Genomic DNA, 22,693 nt, shown 5'->3' with positions numbered 1-22,693 from the left:
GGCAGCGAGCCGGGCCGCCGCCGCAGCGCCATGAAGATCAAGGATGCCAAGAAGCCGTGTAAGGCCGGGCCGGGGGAGGCGGCGCGGGGGGCGCGGGGCTGCGCGGCGGGCGGTGCCCATCCATGGATCCGGGAGATGCCCGCAGAGACGCGTCTCGCTCCTGTGCGTCCCTCTAAGGGAGGTGTCGGGGTTCAGGTGATCCTCAGTGCTGGCGTCGGACGGACTAGAATAGAAAGTGATATAATCAGTTTCTTGGGGATGGGTGCTGTGTTTGATGAAGATGGCACTTAACCACTGTGCTGAGCATCTGCGCAGGTGGCTGCAGTTGCTACAGTTTTGGTTTTTAAAGGCTAATCAACTTCTAATACTTTTTAGAATATTTACTAATACTTGGATATAACTCTTCTGTTAAAATACGCTGAATGCTCCCCTTTAATAACCACAGCTGTAATAATATTTCCTGCTGTATGTTTTTCTGAAGTGCCATGTTTGTTTTGGAGGGTGCAAACATGGTTCAGACTCAGGTGAATATAAACAAAATGTCTTAAGATTACAGCTACTTTTTGGGAAGGGAGATTTGGATTGGGTATAGTTAATGAACGTGCAGTTGATGTGCTCTCAGTGTAAGAGATGCACAGCTGTGCAAGGCAACACACTGTCAAGCTCCTACAGGTGTGCCTTAGCTGGAAGGGATGCAGGTATTGCTCCACTTAGTTTAGCATCTTTTTATATGTCATCATACTTAAAGACTTAGTTTCGGGGTGAGTTACTGTATAGGAAAGATGGCTAGTCCCAAATTTCTAGGCCTCATGTTTTTTATATGGCATGGCTGGCTAATGAACAGCTCACAACTAAGACAGGATATTGGAAGTCGACGTTTTAAATTTATTTTTTGTGTGGCCCAGAAAGAAGAGAATCACCAAATGCATATTTAACACAGGAAGTATTAGCCTGGCTTTAGACATAGCTGTAAAGACTTTGAAAGTACGTTGTTTCCTGTGGTCTGTTGGGGAAACCCTAAATATACATCTTCTAGCACACAACCATCACCTCTTGTTAGTGCCAGTGTGTGGAAATGGCTGAATTGACTGTAATGATGTTTATGAAGAGTAGAGTTCAGGCAGCATTCTTTTCCCTGCTATAATGTTAAGAAATCTCATCAAGACAGCAGTAGCTGGCTGTAAAACGTTATAGTGGTTTGATAATTGAAATGGGGAGACTATGGCTGCTCCTGCTCTAGAAACCTGTGAATTTCAGGACTGTCTCTGCTGGACCTCAAAGCCTTTTTTCCTGTAGTGGTGGATTTAAGCCTCATGGTTAAATAAATACCAGTGCAAATGTTATCAAGAAGTTTTAACTGCTCAAATATGCTGCAGTTGTAGTTACACTTTTCCAATTCTTGAATCTGAACTTTGATGTTGGTTTCATGATAGGAATTAGAAACAGTTGGAACTGCATAAGTAGGAGGGGAAGGATACAGTGTCACACTAGGTTGTTTATTTCTTCTTGACTCTTGAACACACTTCGGAGCTGGTAGCTTTTTAAAAGATAATAGCACAGAGTTTCTTAGGCAGTGAACTTTAGACTCAATCTGCAGATTTCTGCTCATGGTTAATCATGCTGAGAGAGCAGCTGAATGTTTGAAGAGGACCAGATCCACAGAGGCCCTGAAGATGGAAATTGATATTCAGGGTGTCTGGTACCCAAATAATGCTGTCAGTTTGGCTTAAATGCTCACATGGACCTGAAAGCTAAGTTTGGCTCACAATACCAGTTTTAGACTGTTTACAAATCATTTGGCTGAGACACTTGTAGACTCTTCTCAAGACAATCGCTGAGTGTACATTAGACCAAGTGAGTACCTAATCATCTGTGATGGAGCCAAATGTGGTTCTGGGGAAAAATGTGTAATTGTTACTTAAGAACCTGCAAAGTAGAATTGAGCAGATTGCTTTAGTCTACCTGTCCTTTCATCAGTGAAGTTTAGCATCAGGAAGGAAGGCCTGATTGCAGTGCCTGGCATGAGAGTGGTGAGGGTAAAATGGGGACACCAAACCAGTTCACGAGTTCCTGATGTGGGTACACTGCCTAGACATGCTTGTGTGGTCCTGCCCTCCAGATCTTCACTTGACTAGTGCTGTCACTAATCTGATGGAGTAAAAACTGTGAGAAACACAGCAGAATTCATGGAACGTGGCTTCTGAGATTGGCTGTCTTGAAAGAGGCTGGTAAAGGGCCATTTAAATCTCATCTGCTGGTGATGAGAGAAATCAAGCATTTTTTTATAGGAAGATAACAAATTCAAATCAGGAAAACCTTGTACTAAGTCAGTGTAGCAGTGGAAGGGGGAGAGGTTGTGTAGTCTCCATTCTTGGGAGATTCTTGCAAAACCTCTGAGGCCTCAAAGTGTTGACTGGACAAAGCTGTAGCTGACCTCATCTAGTGCTGGCAGTTTTCCTGCGGTGTGACTGAGAGGTCAGAGCAGATGACATCCAGAGGGACCTTCCAAGCAGCAGTTGCATGATAGCTCTTCTGAGGAAATGCCCATGGGGAAGAGTGGCTGGCAATTTTTAAGGAAATTTCCAAAGGTTATTTGTGGGTTGAGATGATGAATTTGAGAGCAGCAAGTGTTGCAGAGCTGCTGCTGTGTGGGATCTGCCCAAAGGGAAGAGAGCAGGAACTCGTTCCGAGAGAGCTGTGCGTGTTGGCGGGGGAAGGCGAGAGCGCTGTGCCAGCGTGCTGCGCTCTCCGGAGAGCTGGAGCCCTTCCTCTTGCCTCTGGAACATAACCCAGTGCTGAAGGAAAGGCAGACTTGGAGCATTTGATACGCTCTGTATCTTACTTGTTGCACTTTGTTCCTTTTGATTGTTTATTTGAGGACAAATTTTCCCTTGAGGTGAATTGAGACACGCTAATATATGAATGTACATAGCAGAGATTTGCAAAATCCTGTGTCAGTGTAAAGCAAAGATGAAAAATCCAAGTTTTATTTTCTCCAGTGTGGTTCTGTGGATGCATGTAATCATTGTGGACACATGGAGGATTAGTGTAGTAAAATTGATGAAAAATCCATTTGGATTGATGGAGAATCCCATATAAATAGATGTTAGGGGTTTTTTGGGGTTTTTTTCCCCATGGAATTTGCTGCATAGTTTTTGGTATCCTAGCATTTTCTTATTAGTCCTTAAAAGCTAATTATTAGCCCATAGCAGATGTTACAGGCTCTCACTTGATTGCAGTTGAAAAATATATTTCTAATAATGGATTAATACTGCCAGGAGCAGTGTATACTAAAAGTGTTATACACAGTGCAACTTTAAGTGTTAAATTATTCCTCTGCATTCTGTATCTCACCGTAATAACACCTATCCCCAATGACACCGCTGCTGAAATGTCAACAGAATTACCAGAATGAGCAAGGAGGGAGAAGCTGAAAGCAGTGATATTTTGTCTTGTATTAAGCTTTATGTGGTACCCACTTGTAGAAGTGATAAAGGCCATGTCGAGCAGTTACAGTAATTGCCCATTACCACCTGTCCTCCCACTGTGAACGGGGCTGTGCTGGAGCGTGATTAGAGGTGGCTGAGTGGGAGTTTGCAGAGCGTGATGGAGTTTTCCCACAAGGAAAATGGGAGGATGTGCCAGGGTGTGTCAGAGACATTTAATTTGCATTTTAATTCTGTCCAGCCCAAATGTATTTTGAGCTGGACTTGGGATATTTGAACCAAAAAACCTGTTACACAACTTGTTGAGGGAAGGAAGTCTCCAGTATCTCCAGGACTAAGGACACTTAAGTGCAGTTTTGCTCTATAGAGGCTCATAGGCCATGTAGATTGGTGTTCTTGGGCACAGCAAAGGCATTTTGCTGCCCAGCCCTCAGGTTAATCGCATTTAATTTAGCAGTTCAGCAAGCTTTGGTCTCTCAACTTGTCCCATTGCTCACATTAGCTGCCTTAGCCTCACAGCTGCTTTAGCTGTTAAAATTTGCCATCAGGTTTTACGTTGCTGCATGTTGATGTTTTAGGGAAATGCTGGAAGTATAAGAATGCATGTACATGCACAGAAGAAAATACATTTGGAGAAATTGCAAGATGCATTTAGTTTGTTTATAAACACCAACTGTGTAATAGTTCAATGTAACTTTTAAATAGTTGTTTGCCTTGCCAGTATTCAGATAAGAATGGGATCAAGGTTAGTTTTGTTATCAAAGGCTACACACTGAGCTGAATTAGATACGTTTTGGGCATCAGAACTGATGAGACTGGACACTTTCATAAAGAACTGTTGCAGTGCTGGCAGAAGTAAGTTTAAGTTTTTGTGGGCATCATGATCATTTTCCTTTCTTGTATTTTGAGGCTGTATAGCGTCATGAACTTTGGCACCCTTTGGCAGTTGTTCCCCAAGCCATGTTTGTACTTGGAGTGCAACAGTCTTATTTCTTAATAATGCATAAGCTTTCTTACAGAGATGACACAAAATGTGGTAGGCTGTTCTTTGCTGTCACTGACAGCTGTGAATTTATTTTCTTCCCCATAGTGCCAAGCTCCCAGCTTGAATTAGGAGTTAGCTACTCTTCTTTGAAGGTTGGGTCTTGTTAATTTATACAGGACTTACCCAGAGTGTTACTTTATCTTAAAGGGAAAATTAAGTATTTCAAAAGTGTTTGTATTTCAAATGTGTTTGTGTTTCAAATATGTTATTACATTCATAGGAAAGAGGTTGACAGGATTCTGCTTCTCAGTTTTTAAAAGCAAAATACAAATAGAACATTAAACTGAGGAATCTTAGGCTTGACTGAATAAGCAGGGGGGGTAGTTAAATCTTTGAGTGTGTACTTCCTGCAGCTTTGGATCCAGAATGGGTGTGCAAAATCAGAATAAAAACCTCTGGTCTGGGTGGAAAGCTTCGAAGAACCCATAGAAAAGGAAAAAATCACTTCAACCTTTGTCCTTGCATTGGCACAAACAAGACATGCTCTGTAATTATTTCATTTGGCATATAAAGACTTACATGATAAGATATAAGTAACCTTAAGACTGCTGTGACTGTGTACAGCACAAACTTGAGAAGTGCAGACACAAGAGAATGAGGTTTCCCTGTGTATCTCTAAAGATTATTAAGGTTTAAATAACAAGCAACAGCCACACCAGCATGGGTTTTCTTACTCAGCAGAACTGCTCCATCATTACATGACCACAGCACTCTTCCCTTGTGGGAAGTGCTTTTCTAATTGCAGGAAGCAGTTCTAGGGAATCCTTTTAAAGATGATATTTTTTTTTAAATTCAGAGCCCCTCAGAGCTGTCTTCACAGCATGTACTGAGCAATCTGCTGCTTTATTGCAAGGGTTCTTGCTGTGTCTAGGGAGGGGCCACAGTGATTCCTGGCAGAGCTGGGGAGTAAAAGAAAGACTGGATTTGTAATTAAGAAGGTTGTATATTATGGTATTCCACTTGGTGTCCTAAAGATAGTTAAATTTGGTGTGAAGTATCTCATTAAACACCATATGGGTTTTGACTTCCCAGTTAGTGTCCTACGTCATGTATCTCTCTCTTCTTGGAAAGTAAAGATCTGTATTTTGTGTATTTTTAATTAGAGCCTGGCCTGACTTCCTAAAAGCAGAATGTGTATTTTTGAAAGAGTTTTATGTAGTTTATGCAAAGCAGTTTGGCTTGTTAAATATAAAGCTGGATTCTTACTTTTCATTTTGTCAAATTGCTGCTGACTACTGCAGAGAGGAGTTGAACTTTGAAAAGTTGGGCCCTCAGTTTGTTCTGTGAAAAGCAGTTAAATTCTCAGCAAGGAGTATTTCTGAGCTGTGCATCACTTTTTGTGGAATATTCCTGGGAAAAACAATCAAGAGGAAGAGCTGAAAAAGTCTTTTAATTATCTAATCCCCACAGAGCTGTGGAAAAAAAGTCCACTTTTAGTGCAGGGGAATTGACTCTCCTTACAGATTGAAGCTGTGGAATGATGGTTACAGTTGTGCAAGTCTTCAAACATAGTATCTGCAGATCTGTAAGCTTGAAAAAAAAGGTTGTGTAATTGGCATTGGCCTCATCCAGACATGTTTCTGTAACTGTGGCTGCTGAAAGGATCGAGCTGATTTCTGGGGATATTTTTTCAGGTTTTTCTTTTTTTAAAGATTTTTGCTGCTGGCATTCTGCTCCTAAATCTCTTCAGAGAAACATGGCCCACAAATACAAGTAAAAAAATACTTTTTATAGAGTCATTTGTGTATCCCTGCATCCAGATATGATGGATTCTGAGTCAGGATCTACCCTAGGCAAACCTGCAGCAGTAAGAGGAAGGTTCACAAGGCTTCCATGTTGTGTCCATGTACAGCTACATTCAAATTTGGTAGAATCAGTGTATTTCTATTATTTAAAGAGAGCTCAGGTGTGGATAAATCTTGTATCTTCCCAGCTGATTGTGCCCTTGCCACTTGGGTGTATGTGGATCCCCTTCTGTGTTTGGAAAAGAAATTTGCTTTCATTTTCCTGGCTGTACCTGTAATAAAATCCATATAAATCAATCCAGAGTGGCTTGCATGCACAAGAATCCTTGTGTAACACCTTTTTGCTGCTATAAGGACTGAGTTAACAGTACGTGGGCCCAGTTGCTTGTCAGAACTCCTCCACCTTGCAAATGAAACTTGAGCAATGTACTTGCCAGCCAAATCTGGACAAATTTTCAATAGAAAAATACAAAACTTCCTGGGGTTTGTCACAGAGGTGAAAACTGGCCTATTTCTTCCGTTTCAAAATCTGTCAATGGCTGTTAAGATCACTCAGTTAACCCAGAAAACTGATCTTGTACAGCATGATCCCATTTTTCAGCATAAAACGTGTTCTCATTTAAATTACAGAATAAACGTGCACTTCAGCTGTTCTTGTTTTTTACTTGGTGTACAAGATCCATAAACCTTAAGACTTACAGAGGCGTGACTAATGCTGTATTTGCAAAAGCTTTTTGGATCATTTAACATGGGATGAAGTGGATCTTCTGACAAACAGGCATGACTTGCACCAAATCATCCTTAAACTCATCACATGAACTTTCAGCTGTTCCCCTCTCTTTCCTGTTTTGGAGGACAAGATCCCAGTTATCACTAGGCTGCTGAACAGGAAGAGTCCAGGTAGTGCCTGGCTTGGTGTGTCCTGGTTAAATCCTGCATGGCTTGGATTGACTCTTACAGATGTGTTCTGGTCTGCTGGCTGAATCAGCTGCCCTTCCTCAGTTTTCTTCTTGTGACACCATTCATGGCAAGTGGTTGAAATTTGGTGAGGTCACTTCCAATCCTCAGCTAGTTGTGGTCAAACAATAAGATGACAAATTTGTTTATGTCCAGAGTCTCAGGGTGAAGAAGGTTGGTGTGCAGTCACAAACTCAGTTCATGTGTATCTTTATGCTTAGCCCTCAGCTTTATGGAAAAGATACCAGGTTTATAGAACTTCTCCATTTCCACTTCAAACTAGATTTTGCTCATAGAATTTACCTTTATATTTAACATTAGTTTTTCAAGGTAAGATGACCAATTAAATTTTTTTGTTAATATCTGACAATATTCTCTTGACGCCCATTCTGGAAGTTGAGGCATCATCAAAATTTCTTCTTAACTTCAGCACTCAATAAATGAACTGACACACAGCCAGCCTTGTCTAAATATATTAAAATGTTTTGGTAGGTCATTCTTCTCAAGGATAGATCCCACTGGTAATGTAAATACAATGTAATTGCATCTTGCTCATGATAAGCATATTAACATCTTTTTGGTTTTATTCCTGACTTTCATGCTTCTGTAAGATATAAATTACATCTAAAAAATAAATTGGAATGCTAAAAAATAGAAGAAAAAAAAAAAAGAGGAGGCAAAACCAAAGCATATAACTATAAAAAAAAAAAGAGGAGGCAAAACCAAAGCATATAACTATAAAAGCAAGTTATAGTGTCAGTTAGGAAATAGAATATGAGCTTCCCAGCTGGATATCCAGGATCTTTTTTAAACTTAAAAAGTAAGTTTTAATTACTGTTTCTGGGAAATGACAGTGGGAAAGCTCTCAGTTGAGGATGTTGTCTTTGCTGTAGGGTTTCTGAGTATCTGTTTCTCTGCACTTAGGAATATTTATTGATACAGGCATATTCAAATTTTGGTCCTGCATGTCATAGACAAAATCCCTTTTAGGAACTGCAGTCATCCTGCATAAGTGACAAAGGCAAAGCACTTGTGGTTAAGTATTGTTATTTTGTACTACAGAAATTCCCCCTTCCTAGCCAAGATACCAAAAAAAAAGAAAATAAACCAAAAAATGGAAGCTAAATTCAGTAATATTAATTTTCTCTTTTGCTTGCACTTTTTAATAGGACATTTTGTTATCCTTTTAACTTCAAGAGATAGAAATTGAGCATATTAACCGCATCAATTTTTAAAATGCATGCAAATAAATTAAAGCTTTCCTCTCAACAACCACATTATGTGAGGGCCTGTTAGAGGAGGAGTACCTGGCCTGCCCCTGTTGTCAGCTGTAATGTGTAACCTGCTTTCTTCTATTGTGCACTGCAGTCTTTGTGCTGAACTACGTCAGAACTGTTATTTTAGAAGTGAAGGTTATTTGAATCCTTTGTTCTCAATTTAAAAAAAGTGGTTGAATTTTGTTTATAAGGTGCTCTGAAAGATAGGTTATAGTTTGGGGAGTTTTTAGTTCGGCTTTCTGAGCACCTTATAGCATTTAAATGTGTAGAGTTGCTCATTTTTCCATTTTTACCTGAGGCCAGAGACATATTTAAGGTCATGTAATTGAAAGGAGTTCTCTTTTCCTGTGAGGTTTGTTGTTAATGTCTGTCTTGTTAAAAAGTACAGCACCGGTTCAGTCTTAAGCTCCAGGTATGGCTTTTGTTCTTCAGCAAACCTAATGGCTCATTCTTGTATCTTCACAGCTTTCCCATGGTTTGGCATGGACATTGGGGGAACGTTGGTCAAACTTGCCTATTTTGAACCTATTGACATCACTGCAGAGGAGGAGCAGGAGGAAGTGGAAAGCCTGAAGAGCATCCGCAAATACCTGACTTCCAACGTAGCCTACGGATCCACTGGCATTCGGGATGTCCACCTGGAGCTCAAAGACTTAACCATTTTTGCTCGAAGAGGAAACTTGCACTTTATTCGGTTCCCAACTCATGATTTGCCTACCTTTATCCAAATGGGAAGAAATAAAAACTTCTCAACACTACACACGGTGCTCTGTGCCACCGGTGGTGGCGCCTACAAGTTTGAGGAAGACTTTCGCACAGTAGGTAGCCTGGCTTGCTTCTGCCTGAAGCTGATGCTAAAAGCATTGCTGCTGATGGGTTAAAATAATCTCTATTTTGGAAAACTGTGGGAAGCTCTAATATTTTTCATTATGAATTAAGTATGGTGGGAAGTTCCATCCTTCCTGGAATCCACAGCACCTGTTAACTGTTCTGCTTTATCAGAGAACAGCAGTGTGAATATCACATGCAGAACTGTAGGAGCACTCTAGTGAGCCTTAAGCCCCACAGAATTTCTGACTTGTGGTTTTTCTGTGATCCTTGGGGTGTTAATAAAGTTGCAGGGATAGCATGATGCCATTGAGCTTTTTATATGCTGATACTTCACAAGTTACTGTTTTGACTTGTAAGATGGGGGAAGAACCCCACAAACCTTGAACAGATTTGCAGATGTGAGTTCCACAAGATGACACTCAGTGGAGCCTCTAGGGTATTTGATGAACTCTTATTGATTTAAATTGATGAAAAATGTTGTTAATTTTTCAATGGAGTAATGTCTTAGTATCTCAAAAGTTATCTTTGACTTTACCCAAGCAGATACTTATACTGCATCTTTCTTCTTGATTCGGGTCTGAGATCTGGATTTACACTCAGATTAACTTGCTAGTTTATGTATTCAGAATTTAGCTCTAAATTCTTTGTTGGCTTTATAGTGGCATTGAAATTCCTGAATTAGTCACATGAGATAGCTTCTTAAAGTTGGGCAGTACAAATATAGTCATAAATTTGTAGCACATTTGTGCAATGTTAGAACATGTTGCTACCATCTTTTTTTCTTTCTTAACACAGATTGGAAACCTTCAGCTGCACAAACTGGATGAGCTTGACTGCCTTGTCAAAGGCTTATTGTACATAGACTCTGTCAGCTTCAATGGCCAGGCAGAGTGCTATTATTTTGAAAATGCCTCAGATCCCGAGAGATGCCAAAAGATGCCTTTTAACCTGGATGATCCATACCCACTGCTGGTTGTTAACATTGGTTCAGGAGTCAGTATTTTATCAGTCCATTCCAAAGACAACTATAAAAGAGTAACTGGAACAAGGTAATTTAAAAACCTACATTGGGGTTGTTACTTTATGGGGCAATGACATAAGGATCTTTTGTGTGAGGAAATGCTGTTTAAAAGCTACCGGTTTTCTGTGTCCTTAGTCTAGGTGGAGGGACCTTCCTTGGGTTATGCAGTTTGCTGACAGGCTGTGAAAGTTTTGAAGAAGCTCTGGAAATGGCATCCAAAGGAGACAGCACACACGCTGACAAGCTGGTTCGGGATATTTATGGAGGAGACTATGAAAGATTTGGTTTACCAGGATGGGCTGTAGCATCCAGGTAAGCAGGAATCTCTGTGGGTTCTTTTGTTGGTTTGGGGAGATTCAAAAACAAGATTTAAATATGCAGAGACAGCTGCTTTTTTGCAAGGTTTTATTGTGGTCAAGTTCCATTTTTATCATAAAAGTATGTATCCTCAGCTTTCCTGGAGGTTTAAAGCCACGTGCAGGTGCCTGCTAGGTCGATACTGAAGAAGCCTTCTGAGGTTATTTCATACACAGCTTTGTGTGAGTTAGAGGTAACAAGAGGTGATTGCAGGAACAAAGTGCAGAGGTGGTGTGGTGTAACCCAGCAGGCAGCTAAACAGCACACAGCCACTCAGGCACTCCCTCCAGTGAGATGGGGGAGAGAACTGGGAGGAGAAAAGTAGAATTGGTGGGTTGAGGTAACAAGTGTTTAAAATGACAGAAATGGAATGGAACAGAATGGTCCCCTCCCCATCCTTGTGCACCCCCATTGTGCTCATGGGTGGGGTGGGGTGAGGAGCAGAAAAGGCCTTGACTGTGTGCAGGCCCTGATGAGCAATAACAAAAACATCCCTGTGTTATCAGAAATCTCCAGCACAAATCTGAAACACAGCTCTGTAGTAACTACAATGAAGAGAATTAACTATGCCAGCTAAAACCAGCACACAGCTACTAGGAAGAAAATTAACTTTGTCTCAGTCAAAACCAGTAGAAGAGAGGGGAAAAAAGCACCAATTTCTTTTTGATTTCCTAGCATCTTTTGGTAGAGCCATTGTCTAGAGGGAAGGTGAGTGGGAGATGGCTTTTGTGTTGCTCTTACAATGGAGAAATTCCTAATTTTTTTTTTTGAAACATGGTTTCAAAGTTTTCAGACACCTGATGTAATGGTTTAACTACTTTTCTCACTGGTGAGGGCTGTTGAACACAGTTTGCACCATGAGAATGTCATTGTCAATGACAGAGGACTTCTGTCCCAGCTGCACATATTATTTCCATTGGGGAATATTATTGATGATATTACAGCTTCACTACCTGTACAAAAGATAAGAAAAATAAACTCTGCAAGCGAAACTAATATGTACATAAGAGTGTTCATTAAATTTTTGCTGTTATTCCATAGTGAGTCATAATTCATGGCAACTTAATTGTTCTCCCTCTCCAGCCACCTGAGTCCAAGCCTCTTGAGAGCCCATGTGCTGAGAGGTTTTAATATGTGTGAACTTAACACTTTAGTCAATACTTTTTAACTTGCTTTGTGTTGGTACTTTCTCTTCTCATTTGCTTTTTAAGATCCTTAAGAGCTATAATGGTTTTTCGAGTCTTACAATAATCAGGATTCTTGTTCTCCAAACTGACTTAGATCTGGCACAGAATCCTTGGTGCTAAAATATCACAGGTAGCTATGGATTCTTGTCTTTTCTTTTGTGCTGTGCATAGTAAGGGAAGTGCCCTTCTGATCCAGAAGGGCATTTGTACAACCTAAATTGCATTTTGGCAGCTGTTTCATTTTGTTTCAGAGGGTTGTGTTCCATCATAAAACCATTCAGTTCATTTCTGGTTTTCTTCTATTTCTCAAATAGAGGAATGGATAGGTGTTTGTGAGGAAACAAGCATGACAAGTGGAGGATTTACCAATCCAGCAGTGACTTAATTTACTAGGTTTGCAGTGTAGTCTTCTGTGAATATTACAGCTGTTTTACTGTAGGTGGTTCTTCATGGAAGTCAACAATCTGAACAAAAATGTTTTGCTGGGGGGCTATTATTGTAACACAATTGTTTCCTGTGAAGGAATAAATACAGATGTAGTGTCAAATTGCTGTATTTAATACAGACTTAAAAAGCAAGTTCCTCAAAGAGGAAACATGAGACATATGTTCCATTACAGCATAAAAAAATCCGTTCTGAAATTATTTCAAATGCACATGAATCATTTTGTAACTCATGACCATTTCTTCTGTTCTAGCTTTGGGAACATGATCTACAAAGAGAAGAGGGAGTCTGTCAGTAAAGAAGATCTTGCAAGAGCCATATTGGTCACCATCACCAACAACATTGGCTCTATTGCCCGGATGTGTGCAGTAAATGAGGTAAAAACTTCTGACAAGGAAATGGTCTATTTACAGCTCTGTTTGTCTTCACATGAAACCTTTTAATATATTCTCAAGTGAAATGAGGATGTAGTAGCTTTAAGTTGGGCCTACAGTCACTTCATCACAACATCCTGTGCTTACCTGCAGGCTTTGGGCTCCATTCTTTAACAGAGCTCCTCATCAGGTACCCTCCCCATTGGCAAAGATATTCTTGTCCCACTTCTCCAGAGACATTCAAAATATTCTGAAGCAATTCCTAGTGCTTTAACCATAGAAGAGTTAGGGTTGCCAAGGACCCCTGGAGATCATGCAGTCCAACTCCCCTGCCAAGGCAGGGTCATCTGGGGAGTGCATCCAGCCCTGAAACATGGGCTCAGAAACAAACTGTGGACCTGTGCTTGGAGGTTTCAAAATACATGACTTGAACAACTGCAGAATTTAAGTTGCTGAAAGGCCTGCTTTGAGCAATGCATAATGATGGCCTCCAGCAGTTTCTCCAAGCTGAAATTATTCTCTTATCAAAGCCTTGTTTCTAGTTAAACATTATTTTAATTTTTTTCTAGTTCTTGACTTAAAAATTGCTTTGACACCTCTCATCTTGCTGGTTGATACAGAGGAGGTTTCCTGACATTGTTTCTCAGAGTTTAAAAAAGAATCAGTATGTGTTCAGTATTAGTGTGGACAGCCAAGAAGCTGTGGAAGAATACTGAATTAAGGCATAGAAGATGTAGTGTCTGAGCAGCAGGGATTTCTTTCTTCATTATCAACAAACTTGGGATAAAATGAGGTTTAGTAAAAGCTTTCTTGGAGAAGACTATGGGTAACTGAATTTAGAGCTCTGTTTAAAATCTTTGAATGTGATTGTCTCACAAGTGCCAACAGCCCTGTTAGCTGCAGTAACTCTCCTTTTGCCTAGGAGCCAGATTAATTATATTTTCTGGTTTGAATATTGCAACTCCTCCCTCAGTTTCATTATCTTTCCTTCATGTCTGTTTTGGACAAGAAGGATAATTTTGTGACTGTTAAGTTATTTTTGGCTTTTTGCTTTATGGCAAAGCTTAATAACAAAAGACTTAAAATGAAGGTGAGGTTGAAAGTACATTCTACATGTCTTAGGCAAATGTGTGCAATTTATACTTAAGGGTGGGAGTAAATGAGGACAAATCAGAACTTGTAAACTGCATAAACCAGCTTTATTCCAAGGGGGTTTTGGTCTGATTCCAGCTATATCACAGAACTACAAACTATAAGAAATAGCTAATAGGGGTATACAAGCTAGTACCTTCAACTGATGTATAAAGATTAAATAAATGTAATTATTTTTACTTCCTGCAGTAGAGCAGAATTATGTTTTTGTGCCTTGACTATGTGTCTGCTGTGTCTTCACTGGGAACTAATCAAGATGGTTAAAAAACAGTTGCATATTAGACATTTGACTACAGGTTGAATTGTCATATTAGTTATTGCAGTAACTTGGATATGACCATTAAGCACTGTGCTAAGGATTAACACAGTTACATTTGCTTTGGTTCTTCCTCTTGTGTCATTAAACCAGTGTTTAACATTTTCACTTAACGCTGGATTTACTTCAGTTAATGGGGAATATTAAATGATGTTCACTATTTTATATTTGATTAAAATTCACAGCTCACTTATAGTATTCAGCTCTTGATGTCAGGCTGAGGTATACTGAGGTCTGAAGATGAAAGGAACATCTGTCATGTCTTACTGCCTTCGGCTTCTTTACAGTGCTGCCTTGTTGCATATGGATCAAGCAGCATTGTACAGGGCTATGAAGGCATTGAGTCTTCTCTGCCAAACAGAAGTATCTTTCATTTCATTTCACTTTTAGCTGAGCTCTTTCTTTGGTGTAATTGCTGAAAATGCTCACTTAATTTGAAACACAAATGCTACTTGTCTGTAAATTAAGTCCTTTAATTCTTGAGGGTTGCCCTGTTTTTCCTTTTCCCCTAAGTATGCCATGTTTTAAAATTTGAAACCATGTTTTAATTGTGGGTTTGTTTTTTGTGGGGTTTTTTCCTTGCTTGAAACAGTCCTCCTTTTCATAGCTTAATTTTTCAAAGCTGTGTTAAACAGTGAAAAGACTTAATCCTTTGCTGTTTTTCTTTTTTTTATTGTTTTTTTAGAAAATAAACAGAGTTGTGTTTGTTGGCAACTTTTTGCGTGTGAATACTTTGTCAATGAAGCTTCTTGCATATGCACTGGATTACTGGTCAAAAGGCCAGCTGAAGGCCTTGTTCCTAGAACATGAGGTATGCTGTGGCTCATTTATCTGGCTGTATTGTTTCACCATGAATCAGAAATGCCTCTCTTGAGTAGCTCTCATGTGTGATATCCTGAGGCACCAAGTGCTCAGTAAATATTAGAAATAAGAGGAGGTTTGTCTTGCTGAATTTGTTTTCTGGGTACAGTTTTCTGTCAGGGAAGTACTTCAGTCACTTTGGGGTATCTCAGTTCATGCTGATCTCTGGAGAGAGACAAGAAAATGTTAAACTCTGTGCTAAGGGTCACCAGTCTTCCTTGGGTTTGGGTGGCAACAACAGTAAGTATTGTTTCAAAGAGTGCAGAAATGTAAAGCTTGGCCCTTTGAAACACTTGCATTGTTCTCAGCTGAGCTTGAGCAGTGTCTTTAAAGTTGAGACTGCTTTGACAAAGCCTGTTTTCATTCCACCACAGACCCTTCAGAGCTGTTGTAATAATTTTATGCTTTGAGAATAACCTGCTTTTGGGCAGCTTCTGCCATCTAGATAGGTATGCAGTGCTGAGAGCTTTGACGTCTTTTGCTTAAAATACAGGCAGTCAGTATTAATTTCAGGTACAACAGTTGCTTCTTGGCTGTGGCTTGGGAATTTTTGTCTTCAGTTTCTTGGTCTGAAAATATTACAGCATTCCATCTGTTCCCTTCAGTTGATTCTCACAACTCTTTTCCATTACTGCTTATCCCAGGACTGACAGTCTGTCCTGATGTTCACAGTAACAGTGGAATGGTTCCTTGTTAGTTCTACACTCTTCAGATTTTTCTTGGGTAAATTTTAAGCTCTCATATTTGTTCAAGTGTATATTCCAAACACTTGAATACTTCTTAGTTATAGAGAGGGGGGAGATTTCACTCCACAGGCAAAAAATAATTCAACAGGAGAATGGTGTTTTTTGCATGCAGGTAGGTAGACAGTCCAAAAGTGTGATGTGTGGATAGTTCAAGGAATTTTCACTTGTACTTTAGGAATAATATTGCTATGGGTATTGAAGATTTTTTAGCAAGCAGAAGATGCAGCTTCTCTAGGAAGAAGAAACCAAACCTGATTTCCTGCTTTAGGAGTCACTGATAGCTGTCTTAGAAGTCCTGCAGTGGTGAGGCTTGGAAGGAAACCTCCTAAAGTCAAGCTAGATAAGAAAGATAAAGTGTTTGTTTCACAAAGCCTTAAATAATTACTGTGAAATATTATATATTAAAAGTGTATAGTGTTCTTTCTGTAGCATTGAGCCATTAGATGATTGTTGTCACTAAAATGTTATTACTGCAGAATTTAATACCCTACTTAAACTTGATTTTTTATTTTTTATTTTTTTTAACAGGGATACTTTGGAGCTGTTGGTGCTCTGCTTGGGCTGCCAAATTTCAGTTGAGATACCAGATGTCACTACACTGAACTATTTTCCAGCTGAACGACACTTGTTTGTGTTGATGGGAATTAAATCTGGGGAGGGGAGAAGAAAATAGCTGATTTTCTGTAACTCTTTTTAAGAAGTGATTAAGCTACTGAGTATTGCTGTTGTGAGGAACGGGGTTTCACTCTGCTGGGCATTGGCAAGTGAACTGTTTGTGGCTATCATTTGTGTTCTTTGGTACGTGTAGCCAGTAGTGAATTTCTAATATGCAATACATCCCCTGAAAACAACTTTCCAGGAATTCCAGAAGAAGGAATGCCAAACCCTTAAGTGCTCAGGATGCAAATATTGCAGGTTTATTCCCAAGGCTTTGGGCCCATCAGTTTTATATGTAACTGATAAATGAAAAATTATTTTCATTAGTTACACTGTTATTATGAGCACAAGTTTTATGTGTACTTATAGAAAACAAAAGACATCAAGGTACTATTGACAAGATGAGGAAACTATAGACAATTGCTTCCCACAGTAAATACAGTAATTATTTTATGTGTGATGGAAATAATATTAATGCTTTAATTTCCAGTGGGAAGAATAGAAACACAAAGAATCAGCCAAAACAGCAGATTAAGCAGTTGATATCTTGAAGGTTTCATGAAGATACCTTAATTTATTGGAAGATTCAGCTGGTATTTTGGGAAGATTCCTCTGTCTTTGATTGGATTTGGAAAAGAGTTCAGTGATTAATGAAGGCAGGTTTTGGGGGGAAGATTTTTTTTAAAATTTTTATTTTTTTGGGGACATGCCTTCTGGATTACTTTTTTTTTTCCCCTCCTAATTTCTGCCATCATGAATCATCATTTATAAAGGTACCATAAAGCTTGAGAGAATTGAAGAAATCCTTATAAAACAGACTAATTATGGGACCTCATAATTCTGATGCTTTGGTTTATTTCTGTAGAGGTTGGGAATATTTTTTGCCCCATCTTACTGATTTGAAGTTGTGATTTCTCCCTGATTTTGGAAGAGTTGATCAGAATTCAAGTAGATGTTGAAGTTGGAAGGTTACTTTTGGATTTGGAAGTTGAGGACAGCATCAGAGTTTGTATTGCAGCAGCAAATGGACCAGTATTTAATGCACTTATAATATGGAACCATTCATCAAATTGTGGCCTTGGGATAAAATCTATACTCTGGAACTGGTTTTTGGGGTTTTCTCTAGACTTTTAAAATTTACAGTTGTGATTATTATAATAACTTCAGTCCTCAAGCCAGGGCATGAGATCTTAAACTTACAGGACTATTATACAGTCAGTAGCTATATGACTTTTTGTGGACTAAAGAGCTATCCAGTTTTGTGATATTTTCATGTTAAATTTAATTCCTGTAAGTGCATGAGGAGCAACCAGACTCAAACACATTCATATCTTGGGGTTTAAGGTTTTTAAAACTGATTGCTCAAGTATTCCACAGCATAGCTGTGTTGTATTTACAGATACATCCCCCTTGTGTTAGAAACCCTTGTGCTATTTTCAGTCTTCTCAAAATCAAAGCCCCAAACTAACATCATAGGTTTTTGCTTTTAAAATTTGCTGTGGGTCCTTTAAGAGTACAGTACCTTAGAGTAGACAACTCATTTAAGTGCAATGCTAATCACAAATGCAGTTCCATTTATTGTTGCTTTTCCTGGTACTTGTACTACATTTCCATTGTGCTTGCTTTGATATTTCACTATAGACATATAAACAACTAAAAATTACACTCACAGTTCAGCTGATCTAATGCTAAATCAGGGCACTTCAGAAAACAAGTGGATACGGTTTTTAGAGAATGTCTTTATAAATGCTGTAAACTGTTCCTTTTGATTTAGGATTGACTATCAAAAGTAACCTTCATTTGGTTATAAAACTGTGTAAAAACTTAATTTTCTGAATGTTCTGGCAGCCTGCTGAAAATTTTGCAAGCTAACTGCATATTTTACTTGCAAAGGGTGCTTTAGGAGACACAGTACAGCTCCATTAGAAACAGTTCCTTTAGACCACGTTTGTTTCTACTTCACTTTCTTTGTGATACTGAGAGTCCTCTTGAAGTAGTAGTTAGAAGCTACTTGTATATTTAACCAAAAGCACATATAGAAGATGATTACCTAATACCCATAGTTAATTAAACCAATTGAAGTTGATGTGACCTAACATACATTTTTAAAGTAAACTGTACAGAGTTACAAAATAAGCAAATGGAGTAATTCTTGAATAGCTGTACTGTATAGAAACTACTGTGAGAATCAAAAAGTATGCCCTACCTCTGTTTTATTTCCCTTGAGCTTCTAAAAAAATTGGCTTCCTGTTGCTAATTTTATCAGCACAATTGTTACTTCATTACAAGAGCAACCACGGCAGTTGTCAAGCCCTACTGTAAAGCCCAGGGGTCCTGTATTTAAGTCACATCTTTGGGTTTCATCTCATTTTCTATCAGCTTAGAACTTGTTATTAGAGTCTCCAGAGATTGACTCTATCACCAGGAGAAATGATAGGCATCAGAAATAGTTGCAAGATAAGCCTTAATGTCTTTTCTTCTAAATTCTCTTGTAAACACGTTGAAAAGGCTTGTTTCTTTTATATGAATCACTGAAGTAAGTTGCTTTTTCCTCATACAGTCTGTTTTTACTTTTACCCTTGCCATTTCTTTTCCTTAGAGCTAATTGGTTGAAGCAGCTTTAGGGTGAATTGATTCAGTGTGATGTACTACAGTAGAGAAAATTTGGGGTTTTCTCAGGATACTGTTGTCTTCTCAAGTGGAACCACTTTGTAGAGGAAAGTTCTGTGATAGTTCTTGAAAGTAAAATGTAAGACCCATTTTGAATGTGTAATCATTTGCAGCTCAGTCAGCCATGTGAGTGCCTTTTAATTTTTTCCTATAATGCTAATTTTATGGTACTGGGACTTTATCCATGAGGTTTCCAAGCCAATATTACTTACCAGAGGAATGGCAGGTAATTTTATTGGCCATGGACATGATCCCTTTAATCCAGTGTAGCAAGAGATACCAGGAAAACATCATCAGGTTTCCAGCTTCCTATCCCTGTAGCCCTTAATCTTGGGGTAATGGTTTTGTGTTTCTTGGTCTTATCCCTCCAGCTTGGTCCTTTCAAGTATTATGCACAATTTTATTGTATCAATATCTCCCTAAAAATCATGCAAGTTTATAGTGAGATAATTACTGTTTATTTCTGGGCAGAAAAGTTCAATCTTAGGTGAAGTTATTCCAAGCTATTAAACATAACCACTTTGACCTTTCTAAGTCTACTTGGGTAATTGCAGTTTGAATGAAAGAGGAACTCCTGCAATATATCTTGAATATTTAACAGCTGGAATTAAAACATCCTCAGTGTTCTTTAATGAATCGAGCAGAGGTTTAAATACAAACAATTTCTCACTCTTTTTAGTAAAGTCTTGATACTTTTAGGAGTTCAGAGAGATGCTGCAGTTATACACCCTTTGTCTTAGTTTGCTCAAGATTTCCAAAGCGTGCTCAGGTGTCTGCCCTGCCTTTTGAAGATGTTTCCCTCTCTCAAGCACCTGTGTGATTCTACCAACAAAATTGAGAGTTAGAGGGTGGAAAGGAAGAGACACCAATCACATTGTCCCACTTAGCCTCAGCTGGATATTCAAAAGCTCTGGCTTCTTCTGCTGGCTCATCTGCTCCTTCAGTGGTACTGTGACATTCCTGCTTGCACTTGAGTTGGTACTATAGATGCAAGGTGCCTTTAAGGGCTGGAATACTCTTTGTGTCTACCCAAAACAGGTTTTCAGGAAACACCTGCCAGATCAGTTGAAAAAACTTCTCTTTTCTAAGTATTTCAAAATAACAGTGGGGTTTTAACATTTGGAACTAATTAAAGGGTCTTTTATCTAGAGTAGATGTCTGCTAGATAAAGACTAGATGGTGTCTTTCACATGCAGTCAATAATTTTCATTAATGAATAAATTTGCAGTCAGCCTGTTTTTAAATATCACTTTCACTGTTGACATTCTGGGTAGCACTGTAATCCTGAGGCAGCAGTGAGTTCAGAGCAGAGGTGAAGGTCAGCGTGGTTCTGTTGAGCTAGTTCTGGTCAGTTCTAGTTATAACAAGACTAATTCTTTCCCTTGTCACTTGTCCTTATCTACATCTTTTTATGTAGGCTTAAAAAACACATATAACAGCTTTTCTGAGGTTAAAATGTGTGACATGTGTGGGGCAGTTTGGAAGTGTTTGAGCAAGGCCTGCAGGTCCCAGTGCAGACTGGGGACACACTTGGCACAGTTTCTGTTTGGGTGTGGTAATTTTTTCATTTCCCATTAATGCACAGTCGGAGGGGGTGGGCTTCACAATCAGTGTGGAGAAAAAGGGAGAATTTATTCTTCAGACATGACCATGGGAGATTAAAAAATGCTTTTTCACACTCTAGAAGAATAATTCATGTTTAAAGTTCTTTAAAGTTTTAGTGATATATTCCAAAGTACATCATTATTATTTTGTCAACTGTAGTAAAATTAGTAATTCTCTAAGTTAACAAAAGTCTCCAAATAAACCTGTTTTATTGGTTTCATTTATTTCACACATGGAAAGCATATAAAGTATTCTTTAAAACACACTTTTGGAAACATCTCAGATGATGCTGTAATGTGTCTGTAATTATTAATGTGCTAATGGAATTAGGTTTGAGCACTCTGCATAACTGAGTGTCAAATCCTGCTCACTCTGTAGTTAGTTGAGTAGATCATTCTTTTAAACTAATGAGCTAGATGTGGCCTCAAGGTCTTCTGCCTGGGGAACGCAGTAATGCTACTTTGCATATTCCTGCTGGTGCTAAATCATTGTTGAAAATAAAGATTCTAAATAGAAATTGTAAATAAAATATTTATGGCCTGGTCCTTTTGACAGACTTAAATTTTATCATTTGCCAATACTTTTTGGCCTTATTTTGAGTTTCCCTTTTGGGTTTGGTTTTTTGACTGTGTGGACTGTGTTTGTTAATGTGGCAAGTCATTGGCAGGTGTGGTTTCCTGTGCTGCTTTATGTAAGGCCCGTGGCATATTAGGAGACAGATGAATTTTCATAGCTGTACTCCCTGTTATCCTTCATCTTGTTTTGTTACTGTAGCTGTTTGCAGAACTTGTGTCAAGTAGAACACAATTGGCATTTGTTCTCTGCTAAAACTTCCAAGGAAGTCAGCCACTACTGAGAGTGTTTAGGAAAGCTGGTGAAAAGTCAGAAATACCCATTTAAAGTAATTTTAAAATCTAAATGTGCTAATTAGTGTCACCTATAAAATGAACTGGAATATAGTGTGCTGGTTGCTAATCTTTGCTATAAATTGCTGGCATTTTGCAATTCACATTTCTGGCATCAGTTTAAGAAATTGTAAATACAAGCTTTGGGAGGAGGTATATTAGTTTCAGATTGTGCATTATGAAAGACTAGTGAAATAGTATTTTGAGACATATTAAATTTCAACACCTAGAACATAAAAATCAATGTGTTTGTGTTAGGGTATAGAGGGCTTTAGATAACCTGCACTTTTACATTCTTGAGTTTTGGCATTTTAACAAACAAACATTTAATTTTCCATTCACTGTCTTGTCATATGCAGGCCTTGTAATCACCAGATGCTGTCTTCAAGTATTTGTTTTGGTTAGCAAAGCAGAGAGGCAAACTTGTAACTTGTAAACCCTGGTAGGATGGAAGTTCTCTGAAGAGCCATTTGGTTAAGTTGCCTTATTCTATTACATTGCACTCATGGTATGTCTCTGCTTTCTTGTTTACTGTTCAGACACTGAAGATGTGATGTAAAAATATGTGCTACAAATTTTTCATTATAAATTACTCATGAATACCTTTGTGTCACCTGTTAAACAGCTCTTGTAAATGATGCCTTTATGCCATCTGTAATACAGCTCTTGTAAATTGTTTAAATTATTTTTCTTTTTATAGATTCTCATTATTGAATGTACAGATTAGATCCCTTTAATATGTCACTGAGTAATTTGATTTGGGCCCAAATATGGACAATGCTGTAATTCATCCCATCAAAACTGTAAATAATTCTTAACTGCTTGTTTGCATGAGTGAAGTTTGGATTTCATTTGCTTTGTCATAAACCAGCTCCTCTGTCATGGGCCTACTTTTTACAGTTTATTTTCCTGGTTTTATTACCATTTGTTCTGTATGAATGTTGAAACAGTACTTTGTCTTTTCCTAATAAATAATTTGAGATTGTTCATTGTTGGCCTGCATTTGTGGGAGGGATTTCTGGGTGTGTTCCTTTCCTTTGGCATCGTAAATTTCTGCATCATTTGATACTGGGGGTTGTTGCAGAATATCTTTAACC

General features: G+C 38.7%; 1 protein-coding gene across 2 annotated transcripts; it reads left to right on the top strand.

Annotated features, from left to right (window-relative positions):
* The first annotated feature begins 6 nt into the window (after nucleotides 1-6).
* On the top strand, nucleotides 7-22,585 carry PANK3 (pantothenate kinase 3). 2 transcript variants are annotated; one of them, XM_015642072.1, is made up of 7 exons: nucleotides 7-58; nucleotides 8,936-9,288; nucleotides 10,097-10,350; nucleotides 10,458-10,634; nucleotides 12,564-12,687; nucleotides 14,838-14,963; nucleotides 16,288-22,585. In XM_015642072.1, exons 1-7 carry the CDS (start codon nucleotides 31-33, stop codon nucleotides 16,336-16,338), a joined length of 1,113 nt encoding a protein of 370 aa, XP_015497558.1. In that variant the 5' UTR covers nucleotides 7-30; the 3' UTR covers nucleotides 16,339-22,585. The 2 variants fall into 2 exon arrangements, with proteins under 2 accessions (XP_015497558.1, XP_015497557.1); XM_015642071.1 differs by lacking the exon at nucleotides 7-58 and adding an exon at nucleotides 106-162.
* The last annotated feature ends 108 nt before the right edge of the window (nucleotides 22,586-22,693 follow it).

Source organism: Parus major, chromosome 13 (assembly GCF_001522545.3).
Source record: "Parus major isolate Abel chromosome 13, Parus_major1.1, whole genome shotgun sequence".
Taxonomy (NCBI): Eukaryota; Metazoa; Chordata; class Aves; order Passeriformes; family Paridae; genus Parus; species Parus major.
This window is presented reverse-complemented; position numbering and strand designations above follow the sequence as displayed.